The sequence below is a fragment of the Myotis yumanensis genome, unplaced genomic scaffold, assembly GCF_028538775.1.
Source record: "Myotis yumanensis isolate MYYU_CA2020_CCGP unplaced genomic scaffold, mMyoYum1.0.hap1 SCAF_4, whole genome shotgun sequence".
In the NCBI taxonomy this organism is placed as follows: domain Eukaryota; kingdom Metazoa; phylum Chordata; class Mammalia; order Chiroptera; family Vespertilionidae; genus Myotis; species Myotis yumanensis.
Genome location: NW_027223755.1, coordinates 92,595,711 through 92,607,653, shown reverse-complemented (window position 1 = coordinate 92,607,653; position 11,943 = coordinate 92,595,711). Strand labels below are relative to the sequence as shown.

General features: G+C 36.7%; 1 protein-coding gene across 2 annotated transcripts in view; it reads right to left on the bottom strand.

Moving 5' to 3' along the window:
- Nucleotides 1–7,020: 7,020 nt before the first annotated feature.
- Nucleotides 7,021–11,943, bottom strand: part of GSPT1 (G1 to S phase transition 1) — a 39,693-nt gene continuing 34,770 nt past the window's right edge. For both annotated transcript variants that reach the window (XM_070412963.1, XM_070412964.1), the window contains exons 13-15: nt 11,637–11,726; nt 11,303–11,471; nt 7,021–7,507 (exon numbers count right to left, since the gene is read on the bottom strand). In XM_070412963.1, coding sequence (XP_070269064.1) covers nt 7,455–7,507; nt 11,303–11,471; nt 11,637–11,726 — 312 coding nt within the window. In that variant the 3' untranslated portion in view covers nt 7,021–7,454. The remainder of the gene's footprint in view (nt 7,508–11,302; nt 11,472–11,636; nt 11,727–11,943) is intronic.

The following is an 11,943-nucleotide window of genomic DNA, read 5'->3' as shown; positions in this document are numbered from 1 at the left end:
AGCCAGAACCATTTAGCTATGTTGCTTCCAAATTCCTGACCCATAAAAAGTGTGATTGTAACTGCAGAATCAGTTCAGACAGGCTCTGTCCTATTTCTAACAAGATATTGAGTTGCTTTTCAGAGACACAAACCAAAACCACAAGTCATGCAGCTGAAGCATGTTCAGAGGAGACAATTTGACCTCTAGTTGCACCCAGAACCAAAGCTGCCCTTCCCCCTACCTCCCAGAACAAAACGACTGGGACATGACCAAAACTTGAACTCTGGAACCCTTTCAGAAGCAAAGGATCGGTTGTCCCAGGAAGATCTGGTGCTGAAGCCCCTTACCATATCTTTCAATAAATGGCCAAGGTCCAAAGCTCTTCAATCAAAACTTGCCCTGCCAGTGCTTTTATATACCAGTCTTCTTTCTCCTAACCTCTTAAAACTCACCTGGATTAGAAGAGATTTGAGCCTTGTTTTCTGTCTCCTTGCTGGTGACTTCACAATAAAGCCTTTTCTCAAAAGCCAGTGTCATAATATTGGCTTCTGTATGCAATGGGCGGCCAGTCCTTGTTTAGTAACAAGATATTGTTTTGTTTAGTTTTTTAAGTATATTTTATTGATTTTTTACAGAGAGGAAGGGAGAGGGACAGAGAGCTAGAAACATCGATCAGCTGCCCCCCCGCACACTCCCCACTGGGGATGTTCCCGCAACCAAGATACATGCCCTTGACCAGAATCGAGCCTGGGACCCTCCAGTCCGAAGGCCGACGCTCCATCCACTGAGCCAAACCAGCCAGGGCAAGATAATGTTTTTTAAGCCATTGAGTTTGGGGTGATTTGTTATCCCTCAACAGATAATAGAAATTTGCAGACCTCCCATCTTGAAACTCATCAACCGTTGATGTAGAAGTCCTATTAGAGCTTCATACTCCGCATGCGAGCTCATTATCTTTCCCTTGAAGTGCTCCTTCTGTTTTCTCTGTCATTGGCATCCCCAACAGCCTAGTTGCCCAGAATATGGGAATTAATCTTTTCTCATCCCCCAAATATAGTCAATAATAAAATCTTGTTTATTCCTATTAAATATCTCTTGAACTTATCCCTTTTACGTAGTAGTGTAGGGCATCATTTTTTTCCTCCAGTTTTGCATCTTGTAGTCCATTCTCTGTCCTTCAGTTGGAGTGATCTTTGTAACGTCCAAAGTCATAAACAGTGCTTGTAAAGGAATACTACAGGTAGTTATATTAGAGCCAATGGTGATAAAGGAAAACTAAATACAGGGAGTCCCAAAAAATGTACACACACTTAACAGCTGATAGCTCAATTGATGTTTCTTTCTTCATATTTAACCTGTTGGAGTGAATAGATATTCAAAGTGTATATATATTTTGGGGGGATACCCTGTGTAAGTATCTTGAACCAAATATGTGAATTACTCCTTTTTGTTGTTAATCCCCTTTTGAGGATATTTTTCCATTGATTTTTTTTTTAGAGAGGAAGGGAGGGAGAGAAACACAGAGAAAGAAACATCGATGTGAGAGAGACACATTGATTGGTTGCCTCCCACACACACCCCGACCAGGGCTGGGAATCAAGCCTGCAACTGAGGTACATGCCCTTAACTGGAATTGAACTTGGGACCCTTCAGTCTGTGGGCTGACGCTCTGTCCACTGAGCCAAACTAGGTAGGGCGAAATACTTTTTTAAAAATCCTCATCCAAGGATTTTTTGTTGTTGATTTTAGAGAGGGAGGGGAAGGAGAAACATTGATTGGTTGCCTTCCGAATGTGCCCCCACCTGGGATCAAACCTACAATCTGGATATGTGCCCTGATTGAGAATAGAACCCGACTTCATTGTACTCAGGATGATTCTCCAACCAAGCCACACCAACCAGGGCATGAATTATTTTAAAAAAATTAATATGTACGGACTAAGACTCTTGGGAAGAAAATAAGGTAATTAGAGCATACACTTCTAATGGCCATCATTTATTCTAGATTGGGAGATATATAGTTCTTCACTACAAATCTACAGTATCCAAGGTATTGATGCTGTTTTTCAGAGAACATCTCTGAAAGGGGTCTCATGGGTCAAGAAGTGTAAAATTCTCTACCATCAGTTTTCTGCTCACTGCAGTACATTGCCTATGTATGGTTGGATGCCCAAACACATTTAAGAAAGTTGTTTTTTCAACAACAAACCCAATGTTTGATGGACTGAGTTGGAGAGCTGGCCATTGAAAAGTGTGGGAAATGTCAAACCATTTATTTAGAACTTTCACATGAACCCCTGCTTTCATGGCAAACTTGCTCATAAGTTTTAAGCTAAGATTCATTTAATGTCAAACACCCATACTAGATATTGAACAAAACCCTGAAGTGATTGCCTTCACCTAATGTTAAACAAGAACTCATCCTAACTCCATAATAAAAGATGAGTATATACGGAAATGTATAATGCCTGTTTATCAGTAATTTCTTTTTGCCTTTATACTGTAAAGAAGGACAAGTACTATATGGCCTCTTGATCATTATTTAAAATTCTGAACAATAGAAGTTTGTAGTTTTGGCAGAATCATTGATGTTCCCTCAATTATGTTCACATAAGCCACATACTGTTATATAGTTATTTGATTTATTGTTAAGCATCTGTAACTTCCTATCAGGTTGCTGTTTTGTTAAGAATCATGCACTGTACAAAGGCCTTGCATACTATATGCAAGCAGACCACGTCTGTAAATTCCTTATGTGACAGAGCTTATTAGATCCATCTAATTAGGTCCATGCTGGTAAATGGTTCCAATACTTGATACAAAAAAAAAGGATTGTACAGAAAATTGATATAATGCAGGTAATTATAAACAAACAGACAAATTCTTCAAAAGAGTAGGTGACAATTTTTATTATTACAAAAGCAAGTATTTTTAAACTTGTCATTTGAGTAATTGCAAGAGCAGACTAAGGGCTTAATCCTCACACAGGCACCAATTCAGGCACAGTAGGTAGCTACAAATCATAAGAAAAAGGTTTTTTTACCTTGGATTCCCCTAATTCCTACCTATAGCATTCTGCCATGCTTTGGAATTTAGTTTCTTAAAAAACCAGCAAACCTAATTAGGCTCCCCCCCCCCCCCCCGCCACACACACACACACCTCTTTTTAAAATGAGAACTAGGTACTAACCTGCTATCTAGTGAAAACTAGATTCTAAACCTTGGCCTGAAAGAGATCCACATTTCCTTAAGAACAGAAGAAACTAGCTAACTAAGATGTGTCGATTACTGCGAGTTCTTAAAATGCAGACCTTCAAAGCTCAGACCTGTTTCACCTAATTCATGTGGATGATCACCTGAGGAATGAATGCAGGAGTTCCAGCTCCAGCACAAATACTCTTCCAGGGCAGCAGGAAAGGAGGTAGCAGGGACTTGGGCTGACATCTGAAGCACTAAGCTAATGTGCCTGGCAGAGGGGACAAACCTGAGGTTTCCACGTTAATTTTTAAACGGCACAGTGGCACGTGTGACAAGGCAGAAAAGGCAATTGCCATCCCAAGAGTTGCTTAAGAAATTCTGTGTAATTTTCTGCCTAATCAGACATGGTGCCTCTGCTTTTCCCTTATGTTGGAGAACATAAAGGTTTTAATCACCATTTCCTCCAGGGCCCTTATAACATTCCTTAGTGAACAACTTGCTAGCATATTACTGTTTCAAGGAAGCATAGGATTAGAGGTATGTGAAAGTGTATTTATTGACGGGAAGACTTAATATGTTCTAGGATATTGAAAATCAAGAATATCTTAGAGCCAAAACCATTACAAGTTGAACCAAATCTACCCTGTCTGAATTCCAACAGTAAATTGGTTCAAATGGGGTCCACTGAACTACTACAGGAATATAAGAACACTTCTGTTCCATTTACTATCAAATCTAGTATCACCAACTGGCTGCTAAATTTAAATCTAGTCTTTTGAGTTGTGCTATGTAATTACATTTATTTAACAAGCTGATGCTATGGCACGATCTCTAAAGAAAGAAACAAGATCATGAATGTATTAGATGCTATCTGCTAGAATCACTGAGAAATTTGCTGGAGGAAATAAAAGCTGTATTATTTGGAGACAGAAAATCGTCCCCTAAATCCTATTGATTGCTATCTACCTTACATATGTCTGTGAGAGGATTGATAGCACAGTTTATTCTGATAAGGTAGGCCAACACTGAATATAACACTTAACCTACAATCAGAGCTATAGTGCTGGAACCAGAATTTTCACAAAGATTTTAAAGGTTGATAGTTGCCTGATGTTAAGAGCTGTAATAAAAACTGTGTATTTGTCCCTTGACTACCTTAAATCCCTACCCAAAGCAATGAAGTTACCATCCATGAAGCAGCAGTCAATGAGGAAGTCCATGCCAATGATGAAAGGTGCTATAGAGCTGTCATGTGGAATAGTCATCAAAGATCACGGAGTAATTAGTCATAAATAGTGTTCCTGAAGATTGCCAGGGAGTTTAGCTGACTTTTTTCAAAAGTTCATCATGGAAGCAGTTTTTGACCATAGGTTCACCTTTTTCTTGGATTACAAAACTGCATCTGGTTGATACTATGACCCAAAATATCTGCAACACTCAGCTGATAGGATGGCATCACGCTCAAAGTACATCCCATATTGTAAAGCAGTTCTTGTACTCTATATAACTAGCAGACAAGTATTAATTGCCTCGTTACAGTGAACAACCTGGACTTTTTTACAATTTACAAAGTTTTTACATTCAATTATCACATATATCAAGACTTTCAATTCAAACAAACAAATGTACATGGGCTTAATTCAACAACTTTACTATTTGTTTACATTAAGTTCATGGCAGTACATACTCAGTTCAACTCTTGATTTTACATAGATTTTTCACTGGGCAAGTCCTTTTTTGCAAATGAAAAGCAAGGAATAGATACTATACCAGCCCCCCACAGTAAGAAATAAGGGTTTAGAATAGCAATTACTTAGATATTTATTTCAATGGTATCTTTCTTCTCTTAAATTCAGTTAATTAATTTTAAAAAACTATAATTAAATAATCTAGCATGAAAGTTGTATAAACAACATCAGTAATGTAAAAAGATGCAAAGACAATTGTTCTAACACATTTATGCTAAAGATTAAATGTTTAGGTCTGTAATATCCCAAATCTGCTGCCAATTGTCCTCTATTTTTGCATTGTCAACCATATAAACAAACCTGCACTTGCAGAAGACAAAATGACAGCATAGGAATCTGTATTGCTTTTTAAAGGTCCAATATCACCACACACTGCCAGTTTATTTCAGGCATTTATTTCCCCATCCAAATAACTATCCATTGTAATTAATTTAAAATGCAGCAACTTTAAGAATACTTCTCTAAAAAATGTCAAAGCTCATAAAGCATATGGTGTTGGTTAATTTAACAATGAGATTATTATTAAATAATTATTTGCACAAATGTGCAAGAATTCATGAAGTTTTTCTTCCATAATTACATTTTAGATGTAGGCCCTTCACAGTTGATAGCCATGTTTTACTTAAGAGTGTTGGCAACATGCACATAATATTCTAAAAATGTAAATGTCGTAATAGCAAGCATAACTGGTTTTTAAAATGTGTTCAATTTAAAAATGGAACTCTATCTTTAGAAGTAATTTTAACAACTCTTGAGTTTTTAAAGATTCATTAAAATCCAAGCAATTACTACTATTCTGTTATTAACTTGGAAGTACAAAAAGTTATTATGTACTGATTAAAATTCCCATATTTCCCAGAAAAATAAAAGCCCAGAGATGTGCAGACGTAATAGAATTAAAATTCATGCAATTTAATAGCCATGAGTATAGTTACAGGAAGCTGCAAGAGAATAATGTAGCTCTGTTCATAAAATATAGCCCATTCATGAGATGAATGGGATTTCTATAGTTAAGAAAACAAGAGTTAAATTAAGTTTCAGGTTTTGTGATTGGAATTACAGTTTGACTAGGCTTTTCTTTTCTAAGGAAGACTTCAGGGAATTAAATTAATGCATTAAATAAATAATTACAATGTATCTTATTTAGAGATAAATTATAATCTAAAAAAGGCCAAGTCTTCAATAAATGGCAACACTCAAAATCAAGGGGGGCTTCCAATAAACTGAGAAATTCTTTTCCATTTCCCATTTATTCTCATTAAAAATGTCAAAGTCATGAGTTGTAGCAGAAAGTCATCCTTCAATCTAAAAACCACCACAATGCTACATTGTGGTTCATCCAAATCATAGTTTAACAAATTTCAGCTTTATGTTTAAGAAAACAATTTCAAATAGTTGAAAAAAGCTTATACTGTGCTTGATTCTACTTATCACTGTTAACTGTAATCTGTGCAAATTCTGATGGTTCCTAAGAATGCGTTCATTTAGTTGCTGGATGAGATTTATCGTTAACCAGCAAGGAACACCCAAACGTTTAAAATCAGTGATACAAATAGTAAAATGAGTAATTTGTAGATCTGGCACTTCCAATTGATAATCTTCTTACTAGATGCATGCAGCTCTTATAAATTCTAAAGGAGGCATTTTTGCCAGGTCTCACCATGCTTTCTTTATTGTAAATTCCACTAATTTAACATGGTAATGGAATTTATTGTAGGGGTACAATTATGCTTTCTTATAAAAACTACAGTATGCTTTTATTTTAAAACAATTTACTGTGTTTAAGAAATAATGTTAAAATATAAATTGACCAAAAATAACTGATAGATCTAATAAAGCAGTGTCACAGTTACAGAAAGGTATTTAATTATATGTATGCATTACCATCAAAAAGAGGTCAAACTAATTCTTTCCTTTAATACAAACTTGAATACTGTTTGTAAATGCCTCATTTAAAGTAGTGGATAGGGCAAGAGTTTAGAAAAGTCCAAGTAATAAAATGCATTCAATTACTTGGTAACGTTAAAAAGCTAATGCAACAATGTTATATCCAGATAAAAAACATTATTCAAAAGCAATTCAAATACCGAAAAGGGTTTCAAATTGAATATTTTATTAACATGGTAGTTGTCTTCGTAACATGTGCACACACACTCGCACACTCAGAATGATCTGCCTGGGGGGGAAAAGACTGTATGCCTAAGGGGAAAATGAAAAATTAAAAAATTTCTATAGGTTTTCATTATTGTAGGCAATTATGTCCACATCACTTACAAAGCTATTGCCAAATCTGTCCAAGGAAGCAGTTTGAGAGGGGAAGAAAAAAATATTGGGAAAAATTCAACAGTGGCATAGCAGAGCTCTCAATATGAGAAAGCTGACATAATGTGGACTTTTGCTGTGAATTTTGTCTTGCAAAATATGGGGAGAGGTTTGTCAATGGGCAGAAAATATGAGAAGGCGGTGTGAAGTAGGCTTTTGCAGTCAATTTTCCTCACAGTATTGTGCAGGGTCATCAAGAAAATGCTTAGTCTTTCTCTGGAACCAGTTTCAGAACTTTTCCAATTGCAATGGTCTTACCTGAAAATGAAACAAAAACAAAAAAACTTTTTCAGTAGTTAACAGCAAAGCCATCTAAGGTATTTAAAAGTTATTAATTTAAATCTTAATTTTTACAATGTGAAGTATTAACTTCAGTTTTGGATCTGACAGCCCTTTCATGCTGATACCTCAGCATGACAAAAAGCGTCTTGCTAACAAACAAAGACATGATTTCTGATTAAGAAGTCTTAATAAGTGGATCTTTTGAGGGGGAGAGGTAGAGAGGCTGAAAAAAAGACATGATTTCCTATATAAGAAATCTCTTGCCCTACCTGGTTTGGTTCAGTGGATAGAGTGTCAGCCTGCACACCTAAGGGTCCCAAGTTTGATTCTGGTCAAGGGCATGTACGTTGATTGCAGGCTCCTCCCTGGCCCAGGGGCCCTGGTCAGAACACATGCAGGAGGCAACCAATCAATATGTTTCTCTCACGTCAATATTTCTCTCTGTCTTTCCCTCTCTCTAAAAATCAATGGAAAAGTATCTTCCAGTGAGGATTAAAAAAAAATCTCTTAGAAAAAGTAAAATGTGGAATATTAGTACACTTGAATACTATTTGGCAACAAAAAGGAATGATTTATATACAATACATGATATATAACATGGTTGAATCTCAAAAAACATACTGAGTGGCCCTGGCCTGGTGGCTCAGTTGGTTGAAGCGTCAACCCGTACACCAAAAGGTTGTGGTTTTGACTCCTGGTCAGGGCAGCACATATCTAGGTTGCAGGTTCTATTGGACATATACGGGAGGCAACTGATCGATGTCTCTCTCAAATTGATATTTCCCTTTTTCTCCTTCCTCTCCCTAAAAATAATTTTTTTAAAAGCCACCCTCCAATGAAGATTTTTAAAAACACACACACTATACTGAGTGGAATAAACTAGACACTAAAGACCACAAATTTTATGTTCTATTTATATGGCTTATCCAATAAGGCAAATAGAAAAAAATGCTGTGATTGCCTAGGTCTGGGGGTAGGAGTAGGAGATAACTGTAAATAGGTATAAGGGCTTCTTTTTAGCTATAATAAACATTCTAAAATTAGAATGTGATGACTGCACAACTCTATAAAGATATTAAAATTCATTGCATTGTACACTTAAAACAGGTCTATTTCATAGTATGAATTATCTCAAAGATGTTAAAGGGGCTCTCCGTCTTATGGGGGAAAAAAAACTAAAAATCAACCTACTACAGTGAAATCTCATTTCTCGAAGGTCTCCCATCTTGAACAATTTGGTTCTTGACCAAGATGTTCACAGAAAAAGAAATGTCTGGGTTTTCCACCTGACAATCTTTTCATGCTGATACTTCAGCATGACAAAAAGGGTCTCAGACAACAAGCAAAGGACAGAATGCTAATGTTACCCTAGCCCAGTGGTCGGCAAACTCATTAGTCAACAGAGCCAAATATCAACAGTACAATGACTGAAATTTCTTTTGAGAGCCAAATTTTTAAACTTAAACTATATAGGTAGGTACATTGTTATTAACTTAATTAGGGTACTCCTAAGCTGGCCTTTGCTAAAAACGTCCTCAATCTGATTGAGGTACATTCGCTGAGGTCGACCCCTTCCAACTCTCCCATCCACACTTGTCTTGTATACTTGTTTCAGATAGACTAGTGTGGATGGGAGAGTTGGGAGGGGTCGAACTTGGCGAACGTACCTCAAAACAATGTACCCCCCCCACGCTGCGTCTCCCGTCACCAGACCGACCGACACCCCCTTCTTCTTCTAACGCCACTTCTTCAAAATAGACTCACCCAGGCGGAAAACCAACTTCTGCGCATGGGCCACGAAGTTTCAATCGCACTGTGTGCGCCCACATGTGTTATTTTGTGGAACAGCCACACTCAAGGGGTCAAAGAGCCGCATGTGGCTCGCAAGCCGCGGTTTGCCGACCACTGCCCTGGCCCAGGTTTGACTGCGGTCAAGGGCATATGCCAGGATTGCAGGCTCAATTCCCAGTGGGGGCCATGCAGGAGGCAGCGATCAATGATTCTCATCATTAATGTTTCTATCTCTCCCTCTCCCTCTCCCTTCCTCTCTGAAATCAATAAAAAAAATTTTTTTTAAAAAAAGAGTGCTAATGTTGCCAAGGGTCTGAAAGTGCTCACAAACAGCAATCACATTTGGATAAAGGAAAAGCAGTTAGCTGGTGATAGCATTTCGGAGGCAATGATACAGAAAAAAATTCCTTTAAGGCTAGTAGGGGGTGGTTTGATAAATTTAAGAAAAGTAGTATTTATTTATAAATTAAACAGTACATTAAACATGTACTATATAGAAGAAAAGTTGAAACAGAATCATTTGGGGGTTTGGAATGAATGAATTTACATAATTTCTAATGGGGAAAAACGATTCAGTTTTCGAACAAATCACTTCTTGAGCAGCCTTTTGGAATGAAATTCAATAAATGAGGTTCCACTATATTTAGGAAAAAATAATTATTGGGGGTTAAAAATTCATGCTACGTTAATTTCCTCTGTAATTTTGATATATATATATTTTTAAATATATTTTTATTGTTTTAAGAGGGAGAGGGAGAAAGAGATAGAAACACCAATGATGAGAGAGAATCATTGATTGGCTGCCTCCTTCACTGCCCACACTGGGGATCTAGCCCACAACCTGGTCATGTGCTCTGTCTGGGAATCGAACCGTGACCTCCTGGCTCATAGGTGACACTCAACCGCTGAGCCACAGGCCAGTTGGGCTAATTTTGTAATATTAATAGGACAACCCAGTAATCAGTGAATTTCACTAACACCAAGCAGATTTTTAAAATAAAAAATTTTAAGAACTCTATAGTGTCTTTATAAAGATTTCCCTGAACTAGAACTAAGGTGCAGCAACCATATTTATCATTATATTTCCAGTGCTAAGCAGTTTTTGACTTGCAATACAGTCAATTTTTTGCTGAATGGAATTAGAACATACAATTGTATTCTATATTTCAATGGAACCAAAGTTTTATATAAATTTTCCAATCTTAAAATAGTTATCTAAGTTAATCTATAGAGAAATGTTTAGTAAAAATCATTTTGTTTTCCTGATACCAAAGAATTTCATGGCCACAAAACAGAAAAATTACAGCTCTTCAGATTAACTCAAAAAAGAGCATGAATATTAACCCTCTAAAAAACAAGTGTTAAAAGGCAATCAATCTATATATCCCTTTTATTCCCACCCTCGTATCAGTGCAGTAAATGTATTATATTTGATTTTTAAATGATTTCCTCTGACCACAAAATGACAAGATATGTACCTCAAGCTCACCTTGCAAAATCTTCAAAGGGCAAGATGGGTTTTAATCACATATATTATAAAGGATTACATCACAGAAATGTCTTGCTTATAGTAAATAAATGGCTCTTAAAACTCACTACTGGCAAAATATCAAAATTCTTCTAGAGTAGTGGTTCTCAACCTTCCTAATGCCGCGACCCTTTAATACAGTTCCTCATGTTGTGGTGACCCCCAATTTCATTGTTACAAATTGAACATAATTCAAGCATAGTGATTAATCCAAAAACAATATGTACTTATATATGTGTTTTCCGATGGTCTTAGGCGGCCCCTGTGAAAGGGTCATTTGACCCCCAGGTTGAGAACCGCTGTTCTAGAGCATTACTGCTAAAATGCATAGCTAATATTACCTGTTGTCCAATTCATTTAACTCATAAAACATGCACCCAGGTTCTCTATGAACTGTACTCAGGTGAAAAGTCTATTTTAGACATACTACTACACATCAATTTAAGGCTTACCCTCATCTCTCAAAGTAAATCGACCCATCTGAGGGAAGTCTTTAAAGGTCTCAAGGCAGATGGTTCCTGCTGTCCTTAAGCGAGCAATGCATACTTGATCCTGTTTCACAAAACGGGGTCGAGTCTTACTTTTTTCTCCTGATTTTTTGTCTACCAAGCAAATTAAGGCCTATCCAAGATAAAAGGATGAAAAGACATCAGAATAATGCCAAATAAAAGAATCTTTAAGAATAGGCATGCAAATAAGAGTACATCACTACTGTTGTTAAGAAATTATTAGGATGAAATGGCCTTAAGACACACAAACAAAACCCCCAATTATCTTAATACTCACTGTTATTTCAACTTCCTCAATACAGGTATGAATATGCAGCACCGCATTATAACCTGGGCAGATGATGGATTTGTGCTCTATAATCACTATCTGTCAAACAAAAATTCACATCTTTATACCCAGGGCAAAAAAATAATTGAATGTGCTAAAGTGTATATAGTATCACAAGAATATATAACTTACCATCTTAAAAGTTATTTTTGTGTTAGAAGTGATAGGTCAGGTCACTTGACCTCAAAGAATGAACTCTGATATCCTTAACCTACTGATCTTCTTGGCAAATGCCCAAACTTGCAAAACAGCAGGC